This window comes from Brassica rapa, chromosome A09, assembly GCF_000309985.2.
Source record: "Brassica rapa cultivar Chiifu-401-42 chromosome A09, CAAS_Brap_v3.01, whole genome shotgun sequence".
Taxonomy (NCBI): domain Eukaryota; kingdom Viridiplantae; phylum Streptophyta; class Magnoliopsida; order Brassicales; family Brassicaceae; genus Brassica; species Brassica rapa.
Window position 1 is genome coordinate 43,715,206 of NC_024803.2, and position 24,721 is coordinate 43,739,926.

General features: G+C 35.1%; 4 protein-coding genes and 1 pseudogene across 5 annotated transcripts; 4 read left to right on the plus strand and 1 right to left on the minus strand.

Moving 5' to 3' along the window:
- The first annotated feature begins 3,219 nt into the window (after positions 1-3,219).
- Positions 3,220-3,930, plus strand: LOC103843453 (covalently-linked cell wall protein 14). Its single transcript, XM_009120186.3, has one exon. It carries the CDS (start codon positions 3,467-3,469, stop codon positions 3,785-3,787), a length of 321 nt encoding a protein of 106 aa, XP_009118434.1. The 5' UTR covers positions 3,220-3,466; the 3' UTR covers positions 3,788-3,930.
- A 4,245-nt stretch (positions 3,931-8,175) lies between these two features.
- On the plus strand, positions 8,176-10,876 carry LOC103843455 (transcription initiation factor IIA large subunit). 2 transcript variants are annotated; one of them, XM_009120188.3, is made up of 12 exons: positions 8,176-8,409; positions 8,474-8,659; positions 8,767-8,931; positions 9,098-9,250; positions 9,321-9,366; positions 9,461-9,519; positions 9,680-9,790; positions 9,894-10,037; positions 10,112-10,172; positions 10,245-10,399; positions 10,478-10,561; positions 10,649-10,876. In XM_009120188.3, the coding sequence occupies exons 2-12, from the start codon at positions 8,534-8,536 to the stop codon at positions 10,670-10,672; spliced, it is 1,128 nt and encodes a 375-aa protein (XP_009118436.1). In that variant the 5' UTR covers positions 8,176-8,409; positions 8,474-8,533; the 3' UTR covers positions 10,673-10,876. The 2 variants fall into 2 exon arrangements, with proteins under 2 accessions (XP_009118436.1, XP_009118437.1); XM_009120189.3 differs by having other exon boundaries at positions 9,110-9,250.
- Positions 10,659-13,641, minus strand: LOC117127944 (annotated as a pseudogene).
- A 261-nt stretch (positions 13,642-13,902) lies between these two features.
- On the plus strand, positions 13,903-17,135 carry LOC103843456 (tropinone reductase homolog At1g07450). Its single transcript, XM_009120190.3, has 5 exons — positions 13,903-14,227; positions 14,353-14,560; positions 14,674-14,887; positions 14,971-15,077; positions 15,151-17,135. The coding sequence occupies exons 1-5, from the start codon at positions 14,160-14,162 to the stop codon at positions 15,340-15,342; spliced, it is 789 nt and encodes a 262-aa protein (XP_009118438.1). The 5' UTR covers positions 13,903-14,159; the 3' UTR covers positions 15,343-17,135.
- Positions 17,136-21,782: 4,647 nt separating this feature from the next.
- Positions 21,783-23,829, plus strand: LOC103843457 (protein phosphatase 2C 3). Its single transcript, XM_009120191.3, has 3 exons — positions 21,783-22,286; positions 22,380-22,691; positions 23,024-23,829. The coding sequence occupies exons 1-3, from the start codon at positions 21,783-21,785 to the stop codon at positions 23,516-23,518; spliced, it is 1,311 nt and encodes a 436-aa protein (XP_009118439.1). The 3' UTR covers positions 23,519-23,829.
- Positions 23,830-24,721: the final 892 nt, after the last annotated feature.

The following is a 24,721-nucleotide window of genomic DNA, read 5'->3' on the forward strand; positions in this document are numbered from 1 at the left end:
CCCAAATTTGTTTTCAAATCTACATACAAATTCGACCAAATAACAACCAAATAAAGGGAAACTAATCACTTACCACAAGGAACGAAGATGGAGCCTCGATTTCGACAAAGAAAGATGAAGAAACGAAGCGGTCTCGACTTTAGGGTTTCAGACAAGAGAGACAAAGAGATAGTTGAGACACGAACCACCAAGGAAGAACGAAGATGGATTTTCGATTTAGATGGAAAACAAACAAGAAAGAACGAAAATGGATACTCTAGGGTTTCAATCTTCGATTTTGCAATAGAGAGTGTCGCAAGGGGAGGGTTGGGGGAGAGACAGACCCGATGATTGAAAATTTTGGAGAAGAGAATGTTGAGTAATTAAAAACGACATCGTTTTGGTTTAGATGGGTCGGGTTTTAGGGTTTGTATTGTATGGGTCGGATCTTTCTGGTTGGATCTTGTAAATAACTAAATTATTTTAGGGCAATCCGTCTTTAGCCACGTTTTATATTTAAAAAAAAATGAAAAAGAAATTATATTATAATAAAGGGATAAATAGGGATTTTTTTGGAGGGTAGAGGGCATATGGAGTTAATCTCCATTAGGAGAAGAAGCCACATCATAAACGACACTTTTTGAAACTCAAGTCGAGTGTGTTTGGGTGGCAACATTTCTACCTGAGATCACCTACTCTTTGTAACGTAGCAGTATGTCTGAAGATCAAATGTTGAAATCACTAGTTATGAAGATATTAGAGTACTTAACCGTGTTATTAGTGTTTGGGTTAATCTCTTGTTTCCGTTTACTGTTAGCTAACCAGAGAGACATTCGCTGTATAAGTGACACATTGTACTCTTATCAGTACATTGTTTTGTTTATTTATGCTAAACATACAACTATAGAAGAAAATTTGTTAGCTATCATCTTCTACCTCTAGCTTTCTCTTGTTTGTTTACACTATTAGAAGAATTGGATCTTTTGTCGGTAATCCCAAATAAAATAATACCGCGCGATGTAAGGTTGAACTTGTAAGTTTTTTTTTTGTTCAGAGAATATTGTTGTTTTTTTGTCAGACTTGATTATATTCATTAGTGTTCAAAAAAGAAGAAGATTTATATTCATTAATTGTTAGATACTTGTTGTATACGTTCAAAAAATATTGCATTAATCAGTCTCTAGTTACTATCTGTCTGATTATCGAGGTAACCTGTCAGATATGGGCTAATTAATGTCCCTGCAGAAAAAGGGAGTAATTTAAGCTACTTTAACTTGACAGAAATGTTTGACTAGTCAAATAGTTAAGGTACATAAGCATAATTTGTTTAATAGTTTGCTTTCGATTTTTTATTCAAAAAGTTGCATCCTGACGTTAACATCTTAAATCATCATCGAAATGCGTTAAGAGTGTAATTGGAAGGTAGTATTAGTGATAATAAAATATGAGTAAACAATATTTTCTGCTGAGTTACTCCAGTTTTAATCATGTGAAATTTGTTTTCATCTCGTTTAATTTAAGCCAAAAATAATAAAAGTGGAGTAATCTATTACTCTACATTAAATGGAGAAGAAAAAATTGGGTTCTGATTTACTCTTACCTCTCTTTTTCATATTTATTTTTCACTATTTTACTCCACTTAATACCATTCACAGCCTGAGTTGTGTACTTGTGTTGCTTAATTTTTTTCTTGTAGACTCTGTAATTAAAAAAATGGTGAAAAGTACGTACGCATGGTTTGTTTACCATGGCTAGTTGAATGAGTTGTTTTCGGGAAACCCAGGCTGTTTTGAAAACGCAAGTAAAGAAAACATGTGGAATATTATTAGACCCAAAGCTGTCTACTCTTGGTCCCGATTTCAATAATATTTATCGTAAGATACACTTTTCTTCCCGTCCCTCTTTGCTCCTTTCTCGCCAAACACTCACAAATCATATTTTCACGAAAAAGTTAATGTTTTCGTTTTGAAAAAACTCTTATAATTGTCGACCACTAATTCATCATATAATTCGAGAGACAAGACCCAGCTTAGATCTTAGACGTTAGTATACAATTTTGAAATAATGTCGCTCCTTTTCAACATCAACCCATATAACAAAAGAAATAATAATAATAAAATGTTCTAGAAATTTCCATCTTAGACACAAAATATTCAAACTCGTTTATTCATGAAGGTTTGTTTAATGGCTTCGTTTATAATTTAAGGCACGATGTTCGAATAGGAATACTTGAATCACTCGTCAAGAATATTCTTTCTGTTGGATCCTCGTCGTTTGACTAAATATATATAGGCGTAGGTATAATTCCAGAGAGTTATTTTGCATTTCGCGGAAGCTTTACTCTAAAGGCAACTAGTTTAGAAATAGTAATCTACTATTACAAATTTTCTTATGGTTGCCTTCCTACTATAACAGTTTCATTTGCGTAAATATACTTTCAATTGTAGACCAATAAACACACAAACACATGTATGGATACAAATTATTGTCCTCTCTCTCTCTCACGTGACGGTTGATTACGTTAATTGTTAACAACGTCTTTGTTTTCTTGTTTTCTTTATAACCATAATGAGTGATTCATATTAGTATGTGAAGCTTCAAGTCATTCTGATGGAAATGTGGAACCTACAAAGAAAAAAAACGACGATCTCTAGCCATTTGGATCAACGAATCACAACTAGTGTTGAGCAATCAAGAAATTAAAACAAAACTAAACAAGTGAAATTTAAGTAAAAAGCTCATCCATATATTAAGGAGAAGAGAACTTGACCAGCAAAAAAAAAAAAGTATGAAGGAATAACGCCAGTCTTATTAATAACATCTTTGTATAAAACCAAAATGTGTTGTGTATATATACATGCGTACTAGACGATAGACACCTCTTATTTGTGAAAACCAGACTTGTAACCTATTAAAAAATAATTGTTTCTTAAAACACATTATATTGGTAAAAAAGTCATAAATAGAAAGACTGAAAAGGGAAGTTAGTAAGCAGAAAAACTGGTTAAAACTTATTAAAGTATCCTAGCATAATTAAACTATGATCATTTGAACTTTAATACTTCGGTAACAATATTTGATTATAGTTTTTTTGTATTATCACGGCTCTACAACCTTTACTTTTTTAAAAAGTTCAGTTATGCATAACATGTGTGAAAGAGTTAAGAGTTAAATATTAGTTCCATTTTTTCGTGTGAAGCCGAGCAAATTAGCATATTGTATGAATTTATAATTAATTAACTCAATAATCCAGTTCATTCTCTTGCCTTCATCATTTCCATTTTTCCCATTTAGTTTTATTTTGGCAGGACTCACTATATATAAGCAGTTCACTTGTCTCTCCCTCTCTCTAGATCACTATCTCTCCTTTTAGCTCATTCACCACAAACTCACAATCAAATAAAAAATAGAGACCGGCCTCCATCTGAGTCAGAAGAAGCTCTATATCTCCTCCTCTCCATCTTTCTTTCTTCCCGCAAAAGCAGACATGGACGAGAAGTGGAAGCTGTCCAAAAAGGATGCATCAGCTGCATCGTGCTCATCTTCTAGTTCCTCTAAATCTAAGTTCTCTAGAAGCTACTCAACAAGCGCTTCCTCCACAAAGGCTCCTGCCTTCGTACGAAGCTCATCTACTAAATGCTCAGTGCCTTCCTCCATCTCCAGGAGCTCCTCAAAGAAAGAGAAAGGATCATCATCGTCTTCCATTACCCAAAAGTACAGTAGCTTGGCCAAAGAACAAAAGGGAAGGTTTTACATCATGAGAAGGTGTGTGGCTATGCTTGTATGTTGGCATAAACATGATTCTTAGCTTAGATCTCATGCATTTATATTCTTTTTGTTTTCTACTATTAGATCAGTTTGATTCTCTACTCTAGGTTGCTACAAGTTTCTATACTAGTACATTGTAAGAAAGAGATTCTTTTGATAATATATTATAACTATTATTAATAATTTTGATAAGACAGAGTCATGAATACAGATGTATAAATAATTTAAAGTGGGTCGTCTGATGGAAAAAAAAAATTAAACATCGAACATATAGAAAAAGGTGAAAGTTTATGCCACAATCTGGAGGGTCATGTGTCGAGACGTACAATTATTTTGATAGGATTAAATCGAATAGTCACTTTCAAAATGTCTGGAAAATAATTAAATAATAACCAATGATAATTTACTTGGTCAAAGATCTGAGGTTGTTTTCTGGTCAACAGATCTGAGTATTTTTCACATAGTTCTTTACTAATTTTACTTGGCTCCATATGACCTTTTGCAGCTCTTTTTATGGCCGTGATTAGACTTCAAACAATACTTTTAAAAGAACGACAATGGGATTCTATCTAATTAATGCATAGTTATCCTGATGGGGTGATTAAGTGGTCAATAAAGTTGATGCTATCAGATTATAGATTTTTTTTTTTTTTTTTTTTTTTTTTTTTTTTTTTTTTGGTGTAAATGTTAAGATTTATACCACTTTTTTAAGAGTTTACAATGTTGTGACAAGCATAACTTATTCAAGAAAAGATAAAAGGAGCAGGAGAGAGAGCAATAACAAGAGAGTATCATTAACTAAAAGGGGACAAGAACCAAAAGTATAGCTCAAGCAAAGAAGGGGGAGGGGCAGTCACGGTAGGTCGAGAGAGAGACAGCAGCCTATCCCTCATTGCACGATCCACCACCCGGAAGAATCCTTCTGAAGACAAAGACGCGCCTGTGAAGATGCGGGCATTCCGCTCACGCCATAAGTTGTAAATGATGACTTGATTCAGGAGCTTCAGGACGACAACCGCTCGAGATGCATGAGGGCCTTGGAGGTTCTGGCAAACGTCAGCAATGGCCTCAAGCGTAGCCGGAGGAGACGCCAGGTACCTGCCACAAAAACGAGTCCAAGCAGCAACCGCAAAAGGACAGTGAAAGAACAAATGGCTAATAGACTCATTGGCTACAGAGCAAAGAACACAACCTGGTTGCACATTTAATCCCCAGGAAATTAAACGATCACGAGTAGGAAGCCTTCCAAGGAAAGCTGTCCAAGAGATAAACGAACATCGGGGAATCTCCTCCTTGAACCAAACCACTGAGTGCCACGGAACAGGTGGAATAGGAGTACGAATCCTCTCCCAAGTTACCCGTGAGGAGAAAGAGGGGCCAAAGCCACCAGATTGGTTTCTCCACAAGTAAGTATCACTACCATTTACTGGTAAGGGAACCGGCGTTGTCGATAGTATTATCTGCAAAGTCTCAGCAAATTCTGATCGAGCCGGAGGTATATTCCAATGATTATTGCTTACTGCTTGAGACACAGTGGCACTTAGGGGAATCCTTAGAGACCGAGGTCCCGACGATCCGAAGAGGAGCTTAAGTGGACCCAGCTCTGTCCAAAAGTCATACCAGAACAAGGCTTTGCTACCATCTCGAACACTGCAACGTAGAAAAGTCTGAAGTTGATCCTTCAGCCGAAGCATGCTTCTTACAGTGCTCGAAAATCTAGGCGAGTCATTCATGAGCCACAGACTCCTGCCATTGAACCTATTACTTGTTAACCATGGAACCCATAAAGACCCGGAACCATAGAAAAATAGCCAAAGTCTTTTCAACCTAAAAACCATTTCGAACTCTTCAAGATGTCTCAGACCAAGCCCACCCTCCTTCTTGGGCCGACAGATATGCATCCATGAGACCCTTGCACCTGCTGCTGAGGTTGTACTGTTTTTCCAGAGGAAACCAGAGCAAATGGAATCCACCTTAGCATAAAACCATTTAGGGAGCACAAAGACCGAGCTCCAAAAATTTACCATGCCAAATATTACTGAAGAAATCAGTGTAACTTTTCCAGCAAATGATAAAACCTTAACCGTCCAAGAATGTAGCTTGGAAGTAATACGATCAATGAAAGGCTGAAGGGTGGCTGCAGATATCTTGTTAGGACTAAGAGGCAAACCAAGGTATCTTGTGGGGAACGCACCACGACGAAAACCAGATAAGCCACTCAGAACCGAGGCTTGAGTTTCCGAGTAGCCACCATAGAAGATCTCCGACTTAGCTTCATTTGTGTCTAGACCCGACCACTCCTTAAAATGATTCATAACAACCTTAATCCCATCAGTAGATGCTGTAGACCCATCAGAGAAAACTAACAAATCATCGGCGAACAAGAGGTGCGTTAACTTAGGGGAGGAGCAGAGGGGGTGAAGTCTAAACGATCCATCAGATTCCGCCTTGTCCAGAAGCCGGGAAAGAACCTCCATGAGCATAATGAACAGATAAGGGGAAATAGAGTCTCCCTGACGCAGACCCTTTTTTCCTTCAAAAAAACCTGCAAGTTCACCATTGATTGCAACAGAGAATCTAGGCGACGAGATGCACTCAGTGACCCAAGTGATGAAGATAGGGGGGAACTGCTGAGCTTCCAAAACCTTGATCACAAAATCCCAACACACAGTGTCGAAGGCTTTGCGGATATCAATCTTAAGCATGGCACTCTGAAGACAAGAAGATTTGTTGTAGTTCTTTATCAGATTATAGATCTTGCCAAGTGCCAACACTATAGTTTTTTGGATTTGTTATCTTTTTCATTAAGAGTTATTACATTGACTAACTGAATTAGTACATCAAAACCTATCTACAATAAAAAAAATTAAAACAAAAAAGAAGAGAAAAAATTCTTCAAAGAGTTACAGAAACCTTTCATTCTATGAGCTTTATAATCAGTTTTTTTTTTATAACTTTTTCTAGAACCTAATCTTTATAGATATTCGTTTTTGCATCTTGTGGCAGTAATCTTTTCACACTTTGTTGTCTAGTTAGCAGAACGAAGATTCCCTCTAGCCAACCTAAGTTTCCTATATATGAAACCGAAAGAAACTAGTAATATATTATAAAATATATGAAGCATATTATATTTAAATAGAAAAATTAAGTTAGAATTAGTATAATTGTGTATGAATGCACGTACTTGGGCATTATTCCGCGTTACTGATATGAATACAATTAGAGCGGGAAAAAAATCGCGATATTGAAGAATCCAGTGGAAAATTGTGAACCACTCGATCTTTGTCTCTTTTTGACTCTGACGATAATGTCATGATCATAGGAATTTTGGATTTAATCAAAAAATAAGTGATCACGTTATAGATTTATTCAAAAGAGTTTTTCAATTATTGCAAGAAAAAAAAAGAAACTCAAAAATAATCGTACGGGGAAATTCTTACAGTAAAAATGGTAAAAATATACAAAAATGCGAAATTAAAGAGGAAAGAAACTCAGACTTCTCAGGTGAGAAACCAAACACAAAAGTACAAGGGAGAGAAAGTGAACAGTGTCAGAAACATTACAAACTTTGGAAAATAAATGACATGGCGATAAGAGAGACGTTGGATATGTCAGAATGAAAATCTAACGGTGGAGGAAGCAGCTTCTGATTTTGAAACTGCGTAACCAAGTGGCTTAGTAGGTATCAGAATTTTTGTGGCGACTGTTCGTTTTGATCGAGGGGGCTAGTTTTTCTTTTCTTTTCAAACCTTGAAACCAAAGGCTCGTCTTTAGCAAATGCAAGAGACATCCGATATAATATTATTTCTAGGGCTTCACTTCGATTTATTACTATATCTAAAGTTCATTGATTGACTTGAGTAAAGGCTTTGAGGATAAGCCTAAACGTCACATGTTCAAGTGACTATTTGCTCCACAATAACAGATCAGACAAAACATGTTCCATGGTAATGATTAAAGGAGTCGCAAGTGAGAAAGTAATAGTATATACATGTGTAGTATCGTGGCTCGTTAATACGAGTTTATAATCATATTATTATTCCATGCGAATATGGATTATACAACACCAACGTCCTACTTAACCCAAGGAAAAAGTGCAAAGGAGTTGGAAAGCTCAAACAAATTTTAAATTTCGTATAGGGTCTTTATGGTTGTACGTTTAGAAGAATAAAAACTAGTGGAACTAAACATTCTTCTGTTAACAATTTAGGTTGAATCAAAGTTAGTAAAATTTAGTATTTTCTTAATTTCTCCATCAAATTTAGACGTGTAAGATAAACAAACTTTAGAGGAAAAAAAAATCATTTGAAAAGAATATTATTTTAGTTATTGTCATAATGTATGATAAAATGACTATACATATCAAAGGCAAAAAAATAAGTAAAGAGATAGTTGGTTATTGGCTTGGTTTGGATTTTAGTAAACCGAATCGAACCAAAACCTATTGTGTCGAAGAAAAAACCGAACCAAAACAATTTTATATTCGTGCGGTGGGCGCAGATGATGGCACGTGTCCATATTGAGATGTGATCTGATCCAAACCTATTTATATTCTTCTCTGTATTTTTTTTCTTGTTCTTTAATTTTTTTTGTCTTGATTGGCTCCTTTCGATCTCTTCGCTTCGTCGCCGATCTCTCTACTAAGCTCCGTCTTAGCCTCAGGTGAGCTCAACTCTCTTCGATTGCTTTAAAAGGCATGTAAAATTTTCTAAATCGAAGCTTTCAGATTCGCGTTAGAGCCGATTTCGATTTTGGCCGGAATTGAATTGAGGAGATTTGAGAGAAGATGGCTACAACGACGACGACGAGCGGTGTGTATATCCACGTCATCGAGGACGTCGTCAGCAAAGTCCGTGAGGAGTTCGTTAACAACGGAGGTCCCGGCGAGAGTGTTCTCGCTGAGCTTCAAGGAGTAAGTTTTTTTTTTCGATTAGGGTTTGAATCAGATTTGAAAAAGTTTGATGCTTTTAGTGGAATTGGGGTTTTTAATTAGTTTTGTTTTTTTTAATGTCCGAGTAGATTTGGGAGACGAAGATGATGCAAGCTGGGGTCTTGTCTGGACCAATTGAAAGGTCGTCGGCTCAGAGGCCGACACCTGGAGGTCCGTTGACTCATGATCTGAATGTTCCTTATGAAGGTACAGAGGAGTATGAGACTCCCACCGCTGAAATGCTCTTCCCTCCTGTAAGTAAACTTGTCACTTGCCTTGAGTATGTAATTGAGAAACTGAACACATATGTTGTTGTTGTTGACGAATGAAATGGTTTTAATTTTGATTGTTGAGAAACTAAACACATATGTTGTTGTTGTTGACGAAGAAATGGTTTTATTTGTGTTCTGTGTGGAGCAGACACCTATGCAGACTCCTCTTCCAACGCCGCTTCCTGGTACGGCTGATAACTCTTCAATGTATAATATCCCTACTGGATCAAGCGATTATCCGACTCCTGGAACTGAGAATGGAAGCCATGCTGATGTTAAAGCAAGACCCAGTCCTTATATGGTGAGCTTTGCTTTCTTAAATTGCTTTTTTAAAGTGCTTATGAAAACTGAGAGTATTCTCTTTGTTGCAGCAACCACCTTCTCCGTGGACAAATCCAAGGCTTGATGTCAATGTTGGTAAGTACTGATTTTACTAGCAACTAATGTCTAAGTGAAAAGAAACTTGTCTCAGTTTGTTGTTTTGGGATATAAATGTTTGATCTGATGACAGCTTATGTGGATGGGCGTGATGAGGCTGAGAGAGGAAACCCTAATCAGCATTTTACGCAGGTACTGCTGCTACTTGTCATCTATATCCAGAATACACTTACAGGATTGAATTTGATTAGTGCTCTTCTCAAGGACTTCCTCATTGTACACATTGTTTAAGCTCACCATGACTGAACAGTGAACTATGGAACTTAATTATATTTCATTTGAATACGTCCAGGACTTATTTGTCCCATCCACTGGGAAACGGAAGCGTGATGATTCTTCTGCACAATATCAAAACGGTGGATCTATACCACAGCAGGACGGTGCAAGCGATGCTTTGCCTATGGTCTGTGTGTAGAACTATACATTTGTTTCTGTCTTAGAAAAAAAAAGAATGAAGTGTTTATTGAAATCTCGGTGATTCATCTGATTTTAGCACAATGTTGCAGGCGACCCTTGAGGGAGATACACTCTGCATAACATTTGTTGGCGATGAAAGTGTCCCACGAGATTTCATCTGCTCATCTTCAAAGATACCTCAAGTGGATGGGCCAATGCCTGACCCTTATGATGAAATGTTGTCTACTCCAAATGTAAGAATGCTTCCACCTCTCCATTGAGTAGTCACAGAATCTCTTTATGACATTGAACGTTTTATGAGTTGCAGATATACAGCTATCAAGGACCAAGTGAAGACTTCAACGAGGGCAGAACACCTGCTCCAAACGGTAAAGCGAAGCCAAACAAAATGGTTAGAGATTGTAAATAAATATTTAGTGCTAAAATCTCTCTTTGGTTAGAGATACAAACGAGCACTCCTGTTACTGCACAAAACGACATCATTGAAGATGACGAAGAGCTGTTGAACGAAGATGATGACGATGACGAGCTTGATGACTTAGAGAGTGGTGAGGATATGAACACGCAACATCTGGTTTTGGCTCAGTTTGACAAGGTAAATGACTCTCCTGTTGTCTGGATGTGTGTGTTCTCTTCACGTAACTCTTAATTGTTTGTTGTATTATCTAATTAGGTGACTCGCACAAAGAGCAGGTGGAAGTGTAATCTGAAAGATGGGATCATGCATATAAACGACAAGGACATCCTCTTCAACAAAGTACTATGTGTTTCCCTTCACTCAGTTAAGCTTGGAGTTACTCTGGTTAAACGATAATACTGACGCTTGCTGTCTATTTTTTTTCAGGCGCTTGGGGAGTTCGAGTTCTGATCTTTGACAATAGCAATGCTTTTAGAGAAAGTCAGTTCCTTCATTGTCCAGTGTCTTTATTTTTATCTGATGATTTTAGACAAACATCTATGGGAAAGTACTTTGGTTGGCTTGTTGCTATTTAAAACATTCTCCAGCACTTTTGTTTGGCTTCTCTTACCGTGTGGAGCAGGAACAATGTAATAGTTAGCATCTCTATAATGTTATTGCAAGCTTGATGACAAAACAAAATGCCTCATGGAGTTGAAACGTAAAGATTCTACCCTAGTTTGATGAGGTGTATGAACCAATGCATTTGCCTCTTTGTTCAATCAAATATTAGACAGATTCATCTTTCTTGACAAAAGAGGAAACTTAGGTTTAGAAATGTCCAGAGGAGCCAGTGTGACGTTGAGAAGCATATCCTCTCCACTGTACTCGATCCAATCCCGAATAGGATCTTCGCTCGAAAGCTTCAAGCTTATATTCTTGTTCTGACGGTTAGAGAAAAACGCAGCCGGTGCAGATTCAACTGAGACCAAACCGTTGACTTCGATCCCCACGTAGTTACCGTCGACGTCAAGAAACTCGTTTGACTTCACAGTGTCGAACTCCACTGCGAGGATTCGGTTTGTTGAGTTTCCGTTGTTTGAAGTGTTGAAGAGACCGAGGAACTCACTCGGCATGGCTCTGGTGAAATCCATGGAGGGAGAGATCATAAAGGTTAGGCCATGACCTGGCGCGTTGATTGAGAAAACGAAACTTGTGGAGAAAGAAAACGAGTTTGATGAGTTGTTAGGGTTGTTGAAAGGTATGGAGAAGCCATGGAAAGCTTGGCCTTGGAGGATCCGTACTTGAGTATGTTGGCTTCGAAAAAACCATGGTGAAGAAACTCTGTTTCTTGTTGTTGGCTTGACACGCAAGAAACGAGGCATAGTTGAGTGATTATAGAGAGAGCTATTGATTTGTAAGTTATTGCCATTGATGGACAAGAAAAATGAAGAAATCAAAGTCTATCATATATATAGACTTTATGTTTTTAATGGTATATAGACATATATATTGTTAAAGAATTTATTTATAAATCTACGTATAAGACCTAATATATATTTACACCTAAAAAACATTTCAAAGAAATAGATTGTTGAACTGCTCAAGTCGTAGGGACTGGAGGTGGATGTAAACTTCCCAAGCTAGCTTAGTATACAATAAAATAGATCCAGACAAGGTTTTTCAGGGAAATAAACGTGCAGATAAAGATTATACACCTTTCTAAATATATGTGCGTCTGTTTAGTCGGTAAATCGGGTCTGAACAAAACAATTTTTTCAAACCAACTTTGCACAAAATCGATGTAGACGACGTTCAAAGAATTGGTTTAGACGCCCGCTAACATTGGTTCCTCTATAAAGCGTCTAACCACCACTTAGCTATTTATTGAACATTGATAGTTTATCTAAGTATTGTCAATTGCTTTACTTTAAATAATTAACAAATGTGTAAATTTAATAACCGGCTAGATGTGAGTATTATATAATAAGATGAGATCACAAAACTCATCCCTTTTATATTATTTGAGGAGCATTATAGATAACTAACCTTTAGTTGATGTGTTATTATCAAAATTGCCATTTCTTATGTGGCATCACCACAACCTCTTTCACACCCTCTATTCAAAAGCCCTTTGTTAACTAGACTAATTACAATAATTGCCATTACTTGCCATTGATCATTAGATTATAACTTTACTAATATATTATATGTTTTTTCATTACAATTACTAACAAAACATTGACGTCCATGTTTAATGCGTTATTATTATTATTATTATTTCATATACTTAAAAAGTTACTTATATATGAGATAAAGAGTTTTTGGTACATGGTCGACATATATGTGTTATAAATTATACTTTAAATAGTTAAATAAAAGATATATATATATATATGCACATGATCAATTTATAATCATGATGTATCGGATTATACCATTATGTGTATATATATCGGATTTCATGTAACAAAATATTACCGTTAAAACTATAATATCTATGATCAAGTTAAATAGATTGAGACAAAAATATTGTATACTATTTTATATATAGTTATACAATTATATATATTGTATAGCATTTTATAGATAGTTAGACACAATCTAAGTATAATGTCTACTTATAGTCTAATTCAAGAAAAATGGCCAACTATAGTGTCTACAAATTAATTAAACGTCTAACTATAACGAAATCACAATGACATGTATAATTTCGTTTAAGGATTTATCACATTTAATGATTGTTACGAAATCACGTTGTCTAATAGCATTAATTAAAAAATACAAATTCAAATCTGGGTGATATTAAAGAAACGTGATTTGCGAGCACAAACGTGATTAATGATTGTTAAAAGGAAACTTCTAATAACTTTGATGTATTTTTAAATTACGAATTTGGTAACAAGGCGTGGGCCATTATTTTTGATCATTTTTTTTATAATAATATAACGTCGATCATGGTTATAAAATTGGAAACGACAACTTAACTTTTGTATATAAGGAAGTTAGATTATGCATTCAAATTATTGTAATTAATTAATAATCGTGAATTTTATTATTATTATTATTAATTGTGTCATATAAAGGAAGTTTGATTTAATTATTTACAAAATTAAGGTAAGTTGCGATTACGATTGGAGCGCAAATTACGTGAAATCAAATATGTAATATTTTCTTTAATTACGATGATTATTTTATGTTTCATTAACCGCATGGACAATAATTTCTTAATATAAATATATGCCTTCTACAATTCATTGACTCACTATACCCCTTTTTATTTGTTTCTTTAAAATTTGTTTATTTCGTATTTTATTTTTCAATTATATATGTTTCTTTGAATAAATAGTCATAATTTTATATTATGAAATAAATAATTCTATTTTCTATGTTTTGTTTTGTCTTAAATTCATAATAAATTAATAAAAGTTATTGCATACTATTAAACGTATTTTTTAAATAACATCAATCTAATTTACACATAACCAATTACACAAAACAATTTTTTTTAAAAAAAAAACACTTAATTTTACATTATATATACATTCACACATTTGTTCCATATATAAAATTTCTAATATATATAAATTAAAAAAAAAAATTCTTTTGATCACTAATTTCGTGCAGGGCGCGGGTTATCACCTAGTTAAAACGTAAATGACGAACGTGCATCCAACAACCAAACCAATATCATAGCCGTTTGTATTTATGGTGTGGAGGACGATTCCTATAAAGACAAGAACATGCTTTGTTTAACCACGTGTTTCATGCTACAGGAAAATGAGAGGTTCACATATTTACTTGTGTTCAGTACCTTTCTCTTACGTTGTAGATTTATCTCAACAGTTGTTTCACAATACGTTTCTTATATCGAATACATCGCCAACCATTAGTCTGATCACTCTTGATTGATTATATCTGTGGCTATAGTGACTTAGTGCGACACATCAACACAAGAATGGATATCAACAGGTGGAGTCTTCAATGTATGACTGCTCTTGTAACCGGTGGAACCAAGGGAATTGGGTTTGTTTTCTTCATCTTTCTCAAATCCTCTGTTTCCGAGTTTCTTTTATGTTTTTTCTTTTCATTTATTTGTGATCATTATGAAAATTTGATACAAGAATCCTGAGCTTGATACTTGGTTTCAGGTATGCAATAGTGGAGGAACTTGCAAGTTTTGGTGCAAGAGTGCACACGTGTGATATAGACCAAACTTCGCTTGATGAATGCTTAAGTGAATGGCAAAGAAAAGGGTTTCAAGTCAGTGGTTCAATTTGTGATGTTACCTCTCGACCTCAAAGAGATCAGCTGATGCAGACTGTTTCTTCTCTATTTGGTTCCAAACTCAACATCCTTGTAAAGTCCTCTCCAACCTTTCTTATGCACTTTTGGTCTCGTTTAAGTCTCAATTTTTTTTTTTGTCTGTGTTTGCTTTTATGTTGACCATTTACAATAACTATTACATGCAGGTTAACAATGTTGGCAAGTTCATGTTAAAGCCAACTTTAGAAAGTACAGCAGAAGATTTCTCAAGTTTGATGTCTACCAATTTGGAATCTGCTTACCATATCTCCCAATTGGCTCATCCTTTGCTTAAAGTCTCGGGGAATGGTAGTATCATATTCATTTCCTCTGTATCAGGGATTGTCTCTGGAACTGCCTCCGTATATGGTGCAACAAAAGGTTCATAAATCAATATTATGACAATGACTAGTGAAAATGTGTGTAATTATGTTTATAGATATTCTGAGCTTATTTTTATGTAGGAGCCATGAATCAACTGGGAAGAAACTTGGCATGTGAATGGGCAAGTGATGGTATAAGGGTTAACTCTGTTGCTCCTTGGGTCACTGCAACTTCACTTGTCAAAAAAGTAAGCATTGTTTTGAGATTCTTGCTTCATTTTCTTTTTCTTACCTGAATCTATTAAATGTGAATTTTTTCAGTATCTTGATGACAAGAAGTTCGCCGAGGCTATGTTCTCAAGAACCCCATTAGGCCGTGCGTGTGAGCCGCGTGAGGTTGCGTCTTTGGTTACATTTCTTTGTCTGCCTGCAGCTTCTTATATAACAGGACAAACCATTTGTGTTGATGGAGGTTTCACTGTTAATGGCTTTTCCTACAAGCCAGAGGTTTAAACCCTAGAAAACATTTCTAGAACAACATTGTTGTGATGTATGAACAATACGTTATGTTTAGTTTTCTTATAAACTCGATTACTGCATCATGTCCAAGTAAAATGAAGCTTTTGAAGCAGAGATCTTGGAATCAGAGTGTTTGTGTGAGTAAATTTGGGTTCCTTTGATTACTTTTAGTGATAACATAAGAGCTTAGTCTGTGATCATACCACCCAACAACGACTAAAGCAGAAAAAATAAAAATTTATTAAGGTCAGCGGATTGTAAAATTTATATTGATTCTTCAAAGATTATAATTACTGATTTTAGCAAATGTATTAATTACTTTGTCGTAACTCATACCGTATTCTTTTGTGTTTAGCTAAAGTATTGATTTGAAATACTCCAAAATAACCGGGAAAATAAACATTTAAATCCTTAACTATTTGAAATTAGCAAGTTTAATATTGAAGTATTGTTTGCACGATTTTATTCCCCAACTAATAGTTGACTTGACAAATTGGTAATTTAAAAAATCAGCCGTTAAATCATAAACGATTCTCATTAGTTTTATATCAATTATCCTCGGCACTGAACCTGAAAAACTCAAAATTCCCAAATTCTAATTCTAATTTGAGCGAAGACGATTTCCGACGACGAAAAAGACAATTTTCGATGATATTTGTTTCTGTGATTTGGCCGGATTAGTTTTTTATCACCAGAAACCGTCTATATTGTCACTGAAATCGTCATCACTCAAAGTTAGAGTTTGAATTTGAGAATTTCGAGTTTTTCAAGTTTAATGACAAAAATAATTGATATACAATTAAATAAAATCGATTTAACGATTGACCTTTTAAGTTACCAATTTGCTAAATCAACTATTAGTTAGAGAATAAAATCATACAAGTAATACTTCAATAGTAAACTTGCTGATTTCAATAGTAAAGTTGCTGATTTCGAGTTTTTCAGGTTCAATGATAAGGATAATTGATATAAAAACTAAAGAAAATCGAGTTAACGATTGAATTTTTAGTTACCAATTTGCCAAATCAACTATTAGTTAGAGAATAAAATCGTACAAGTAATACTTTAATAGTGAACTTCCTAATTTCAGGTAGTACAATTTACCAAATCAACTATTAGTTAGAGATTAAAATCGTACAAGTACTACTTCAATAGTAAACTTGCTGATTTCAATAGTAAAGTTGCTGATTTCGAGTTTTTCAAGTTTAATGATAAGGATAATTGATATAAAACTAAAAAAAAATCGATTTAACGATTGACTTTTTAGTTACCAATTTGTCAAATCAACTATTAGTTAGAGAATAAAATCGTACAGGTAATACTTTAATAGTAAACTTCCTAATTTCAGGTAGCCCCCCACCTCCCCCTCCCCCACACACAAATAACTATAGTACAAACGGGATTGCTATATAAAAATGTAAATAAAAAGTAGTATTTTGTCGTTCCATCTGAAATAAGTCGGTTACAGACCATAAAAAGCATATATGTTTTTACGTGAATAAGTTTGCATTTTCCGTAGTCAGTTCTGACATGTACCTCATGTCTATTTTTTGTCCGCAAGCTGAACCTTTTCCGTTACAAATTTTTCTTTTTTTAATTTTATTTCATGATAATACATCAATAATTGAGACCGGTTAATTTAATGAACACAAATTAAATCAATATCATTTGTACGTATACATAAATATAATGTATATTTCAAAATAAATCACATCCGATCATCAAGCATGTAATAAGCCTTTACTTAACTGTGGTTTTATATCAACAATCCTTGTAAACTTAAGGATCACAAACTTAAACTATGGTGTATATATATATGAGATTTAGAAGTTAGTTAATAAGTTTAGAAACTTATATATATTGACTATTAGGAAGGTTTGAAACATTGAGGGCATTAATTAGTGTGCTAGTTAATAATATGTTGATTTAGTATGGTTTAGTATTTTTATGGTTATATTTGGTTTAGTTGGTTGTATTTAAAAGCTCTTTATTTATTGATTTTAATCTTATGAAAAGAAAATTTAAAATGTTAATTGTGTTAGTTGTGTGTCGCATGGCCTAGGCTCCGGATAAAACATTCAATTTGGTCCCCAAATTTTTTATTTATTCAAGAAGTTCGAACCGAATCTCATAATCTTAATTTTTGGCTCAGAGACAAAAACCAGTTGCTAAATCCCTTTCCGCAACTACTGATATTCGAACCTTGACACATCTACTCATCTTAAGAAAGAAAGTTTTACCAGTAAGCTCCCAAATTCTAAAGAGATATTATACGTAAGTTACATAATTTCCAAATTATCAATTTTTTATCAAGATTAATCTAAAATATTTATGACTATTTTTTTCTTTTTAAAAATTTTTATTTATGATTTTTTTAAACTTTATATCCGGTTATGAGTGTGTGTATACATAGGGACAATAAATCAGCTAGCAAGGCATTTGGCATGCAACTGGGATAGGGATGGCACTTGGATTTTACTTGGATGGAGCTTGTGTTTTTTTTTGCTGTCATCTTAGGCTAAGTCACGCATATACATTGACCATACGAGGCAACAAAGGCTAAAGCAGAAAAATCGAATTTCAGTGTCCAATGTCCAAAACAAACAAACAAAAATCAATTTTATTAGTAAGTGTCAATGTTAGACAGATATATATTTATCATACGACGCAACAAAGGACTAAGAGCATCTCTAATGTAATACTCCATATTTTATCTAAAATGAAGTAAAAGTAAAAATGGAGTAAAAATGTTTCAACTCTACTCTATTTTTCATTCTATAATAGAGTGATAAACAAAAAAAATATAAATTATTCCATTTATGGAGTAAACTCTATTATGAAATGAAATTTGGAGTTGGGTTAGAGCAATCTTTACTATATTTTCACTTTTACTCTATTTTGGAAGAAAAAATGGAGTGGTGTTGAAAATGCTCGCTGAAAAATCAAAATTAATCAAGGTCAGTGGACTGTAAGTTTTATATCGATTCTTCGAAGCTAGTGATTTTAGCAAAGGTGTTACTACTTTGTTGAAACTCATAGCTAAAATAGATATGGCACCGTATAATATTTTCGTTGTGTTTTTAGATAAGTATCGATTTGAAATACTCCAAATGTAACCGTCGTACTAAAGGGATCACTATATAAGTACGTAAATAAAAAGAAGTATTTTGTCCTACAGCCGAAATAATTCGGTTTACAGACCATAAAAATCATATATGTCTTTACGCACTATACGTGCATAAGTTTGCAGTTCCTGTAGTCAATTCTGACATATACCTCATGCCTATCTTTTGTCCGCAATCTGAATCTTTTCTATTACAAAATGGGTTATTTCATTTCATGATAATACATCAATAAGACAATAATTGAGGCCAGTTAACTTAATGAACACAACATGATTTAATATCCGGTGCTATATAGTATTTCTGCTTTTTTACACGTACAGTATATATATATATAATATCTGTATACATAATATTTTAAATGAATCTCTCCGATCATCAGGTATGTAATAACCCTTTACATAACTATGATTAATTTCGTACCAGGAATCTTGTAAACTTAAACTAGGTATATATCTTGTAAACTTAAACTAGGTATATATTATATTCAGGATTATAGTTTTATTGATAATATGTAGTGATGTATTTAAGAATATAATCATATAATCCAAACGGTTTAGCATGGTCTATTAATACCGCCAAGTTATCACTAAATAAATTATTCCACCAAAAAACATGTAATGTTTGATTCAAAAGGTCTAATGTAATTTATATCCGAAAGAGAAAACAACTTCTCAGACCTTCCAACATTTGTAGTCGTCACGATGTAATTAATGTAAATTGGTTATTTGTCTTTTTCTTAACTTTTTTACTTCATTCCAAAATTTATACGTTAAGCTGAAAAGTTGAACGTATTTTAAATTCAACGAGAAGTGGTGCAAAAATATAAGAAATGTATATATGACCACGTAAGTACAACACCATGGATGTATCGTAGGCCTAGGTCGAGGTGCATGCCACCATGCACGCTAAATTTTGGATATTTATCCTAAAATAATAGCAACTTTATAGAATCATATAATAATAATAGGATCATGATAACTCATACGCTATATTCCAAATACAGAAACTTAATGATTTTGCACTTACCAATGATTCTAGGGCCTTCAGTGTTTGGTAGTCAATTCAATTATAGTAGTTTTAGTTGGAACAGTGGGTTCACGAAGGAGGCAACTTAATGATTTTGCACTTACCAATGATTCTAGGGCCTTCAGTGTTTGGTAGTCAATTCAATTATAGTAGTTTTAGTTGGAAAAGTGGGTTCACGAAGGAGGCCCCGTTGGAGAGTAAGAAGCAGCTTGATGACCTAACTTCAATCAAAAGCTTTATTGATTAAGAGACTTCAACAGTAACTACGATTGTAACACGCGTACGGTGAAGTAGAGGAGGGGTCCTTTGGATTCTCGTTTCAAAGATGAAGGGACCTACTCGCCGTAATAGAACCAAAAAAAAGTTTTGGGCCACTGCTTCACCAAAAGCATTTTACTTGTTTTGATTTAAATTTGTTTTGGGACTTTGACGGTTAGTATAACTCCTAAGAGCATCTGCATTAGTGAACTCCATGGGGAGTTCACACAGTTTTCGAAAAAAAAAAATATTAAAATAAACAAAAGCAATAAACCTCCCTCTTAGAAGTTCACTGCACTGAACCCGGATCATCACTGTAACGCGGGCCCCATGACACGTGGCGGCCCGCGATTGGTCCGGTTATAAATTTTTTTTTTTTTTTTAAAAAAAACAAAAATCAATCAGAAAAAAAATAATAATAAAAAAATGCTTTGTGAACCCCTTCCAAGAGGTTCAATAATGCTGATGCTCTAATTCCAAGACAAATGTTTACGTGTCTTCTATACGGACTCTCTTTTTTAACTTTCGACTTCACAGTGACTAGTGAGATCTCTTTGTCTAATTAGTTATTTTAATTCTAAAGGATTAGTTAGTAATCATGAATTAACTACACAGCTTTACACTTTTACAGGTGTAAATTGATGAGATGTCCTTTTAGTTGTTTGATTTTGATTTCGTGCGTATTTCAAATACACTTAATGTAGACAGGTTTGGAATTAAATTCAGTACAGGTATATAGTGCTGCACGCAATACTTTTTGCAATGCGGAGAATCTTTGTGGTCGGCTGTGTAATTCTAACAAAAATCATTTCATAATTGTCTTTAGTCAATAGCATTTGTTATGACTAGAAGTTTGTATGCATCTCGATTTCCACATGGATTTTCTGTATCAAAATGTGGTATTCAGTTTTATTATTAGTTACGTTCAAAGTATACATGATTGTTGGCATTATGAAAGAGAGACTACACTATTCTTACTCTAGATGATAGCAAAATAGTGTCTGAAAACAGCCTACAAAGCTCTTGGCTAATAGTTCCCAAGAACGATTCAACCGTAGACATAATTAAGAATGTTATTAACTGAGTAAAACATATACTTACCTGGTTCCATTACTACTTTAGTTCATTTTTGACAATGCAAGATATTGGGAATAGTTTGAAAGTGCAAAACACCAAGAGCAAATTAATAAAACATTTCTTCATAGATGCATCAATTTTTCAGCGAGACCACCATTCATTATACATGTCAAAATCCAACAATGCAATATCACACTTGTCTCGATTTGGAGACATACAAATCGTTAAGAGTAAATTTTCTGAATAAATATATATATATATATATATATATATATATATTTCACTTAGTTTGATGTTAATAACTAATAATACATTTTCAAATGAAAGTTAAAGTGTCTAATGTAAGCTAATTATAGTTCTCAGTATATAAACTATAAACTCGAAGGCCACAAAACTAGCCGTATAAACTTTACATACATGATACATAATTAGTTAGGCTTGAAAAAGATGACTAGCGAATATAATTCAAATTAAGGTTAACTACAAACAAATTTACCGTAATTTTAAAATAAAACAGTGTTACGTTGATTAGATATTTCATCTTTAGGGAGACAGAAAGACAATTCGTAGAGAAAAAAAATTGTGGACCATAATCGTGGCGCGAAAGGAACTTCCTCTTTCCCCTTCTCTGTTCAATTCTTATTGGACAACGTATATCTTCGTACCTGATCGTGACGCTTACGTGGTCCCTTTTTAAGCAGCACAGTGCATATCAACGGTCAGGATTGAAGGCAGGGAGGGGAAGAAAAATCAAAGTGAAAAGTGGAAATTGAAAACAATCAAGAAAAAAAAAGGAATTAAAAAAATGTTTGTTAAAGCGGTAGGCGCGTGGGTGTATAAATGGTTCGCGCCCTGTAACGTGTAACGCTGATATTTAATTTATATAATCAAAACACTATTCGACTCTTCTGTAAGAAAAAAAAAACACACAGATTCGTTCTCTGTGTGATGTCTGATATTTGTTACGAGGACGACGCGTTGGCTTGTGAAACGAGGCCGTCGTGGAAGAGCCGGAGACGAAGGATCGGTGTTCAGAGATGCAGGATGTCTCCGTCAGAGATGAATAAGACGGTGGCGGCTGAAGATACAGAGGGGATCTATAAGCGTAATAAGCAAGATGAGTACGATTTTATGAACTGTGCATCGCCTCCTCGGAGCTCACCTGAAGGTTGTTCAGAAGGAGACGAGAGTTTATTACTTGATGGGGAGATTAGGAGAGATGAAAACAATATCTCCGGCGAAAATTCATCGGTTATTGGAGTTGTTCCGTCTAAGAGAACGGTGAGAGAGACGGATGCGAGGCCTAGATACGGCGTCGCATCAGTGTGCGGTAGAAGAAGAGATATGGAGGATGCGGTTGCGATTCATCCTTCTTTTGTTCGGAAGCAAACGGAGTTTTCTCGAGCAAGATGGCACTATTTTGGAGTTTACGACGGTCACGGCTGTTCTCATGTACGACGCCGTTTTCACTAATCTCTCATTTGAATATTTGAATATTTTAGCGGTTAGACTGATTGAATTTATTTAATATGACGTCGTGTTTAGGTTGCTTCGAGATGTAAAGAAAGACTTCACGAGCTAGTGCAAGAGGAAGCGCTCTCGGACAAGAACGAAGAGTGGAAGAAGATGATGGAGCGTAGCTTCACGCGCATGGACAAGGAAGCTGTTCGTTGGGAGGAAACCGTGATGAGCGCTAACTGCAAGTGCGAGCTTCAAACACCAAACTGCGACGCTGTCGGATCCACCGCTGTTGTTTCCGTCATTACCCCGGGGAAGATTATTGTAGCGAACTGTGGTGATTCTAGAGCAGTTCTTTGTCGGAATGGAAAACCAGTTCCTCTATCTACAGATCACAAGGTCAGTCTCTCTATCTCTTTCTCGAGCGATCTAATTTGATACGTAAAACTAATCTAAAACCAATGTTCAAGAATTATAAAAATTTATAGAAAATTATTGATTATGGTAATTAGGCTATAATTATGCGTTTTGTAAAAATTTATAGAAAATTATTGATTATGGTAATTAGGCTATAATTATGCATTTTATAAAAACTTACAGAAATTATTGATTATTTTTTCAATATCTAAACCTGTTTCTTTTAATAAAATCGTTTAAAAGATAGTTATGGTTATTTTTTCAAACGATTTTGTTGGATTGAACTGATCTGGTTTTACGTTTGAAATAAACAGCCGGATCGTCCAGACGAGCTGGACCGGATCCAAGAAGCAGGGGGGCGAGTGATATACTGGGATGGTCCAAGAGTCTTGGGCGTTTTAGCCACGTCACGAGCCATCGGAGACAACTACTTGAAACCGTACGTGAGCTCGGAGCCGGAAGTTACGGTGACTGATCGTACCGAAGAAGACGAGTTTATGATTCTTGCTAGCGATGGGCTATGGGACGTAGTAACGAACGAGGCAGCGTGTGCGACGGTGCAAATGTATCTTAACAAAAAAGGTGGACGTGGAGAAGGAAGGCGGAGAGAAGCTACGGAGGGTGAAGAAAGGAAAGATGAGGAGGTGGTGGGGTCAAGGAAGAACGGGAAGAGAGGAGAGATCACGGACAGAGCATGTACGGAGGCGTCAGTGTTGCTGACGAAGCTGGCCTTAGCGAAGCATAGTAGCGATAACGTAAGCGTTGTTGTTATTGACCTCAGCAGAAGAAGAAAAAGACACGTTGCTTGACACGAATCTCATCACTCCACCGTCTTTTCTTCTTTAAATATGATTCTTTTGTTTTTGGAGGTTTCATTTTGGGACGAAGGCATCTCAGATCAGATCTTCTCCCAACCCAAAAAGAGAGAATGCATTAGTTGGAAAAACAAAAACTCGGTTAATCAAGAACGGTTAAACCGGGTGGTATGGTTTGTTCTGAACCATCTTTTTGTTGCCTTTTTTCGTTTTGTGTAATAGACGAACAAAAAAGGAAGACGGGATGTGTCACCTGTCTTGGTGGAATCAGTTCAAAATTGAATAAATAAAAAAGCATGTACATATTTTTCTGTTTACTTTTAGACAAAACCATTCATTCGGGTACGCGTGTTATACTTTCGGACAGCAACGGGAATTTTCTTTTGTTAGATAAACACGTTTAGTCCGTCTGTGTAGGAAAAATTCGAAATCTCACGGAAAAGAAGAGAGAAGATCATTGGGTAAGAGGGTATGGCGTGTCGAAAATGATAACCCTACACCACAAAAAGGACGTGACCCACCACCAAAAGGGCCATGCACATAATATCATATGCACATTGGTACGTGTCGCCGCGTCGGTGTTGGGTACTTGGGTGATTGATAACTGATTGATCATTATTTTATCTTGCACATGATCACTACGGGTGATTGATAACTGATCCATCTAAGCTAAGAGTGTTCTATTTAAAAATGATGACTGATCAGACCGAATGTCAAGATTAAGTTACAAAAAAAAGAAGAAGATTAAGTAACGGAGCGGAAGTACCGTTTAAGTAACCGATAACACGATGATCTTATTTAGTCTGCGAATGCCTAAGATCAAAGTCTTCTTGTGATCGTTGAGAACACCAATGTTCTAGCCGATTGCAAGGATTTAAGAGATGTTGTAAAACAAAGCTCTAAGTTTTATAAAATATTAATCAAGTTGTGTCTCCTACAAATCAAGAGATCACTATATATAATAAGATGAAAACTCCTAAGTCCTTAGGGATTAGAATCTAATCTTTTATCCTTAAGCCTTAATCGTAATCTTTTAAGGAAATCTAAAGTTTATCTAAAATAAAAAGGAAACCCCAAAACATAATAGAATAAGGATGTATGCTACATCAGGTCCCCTCCCGTACGAAAGATTCGTCCACGAATCCGGACAGGAGATCATCATCTGGCTCGTACTTGAACAAGTGCTTGACGTTAAAG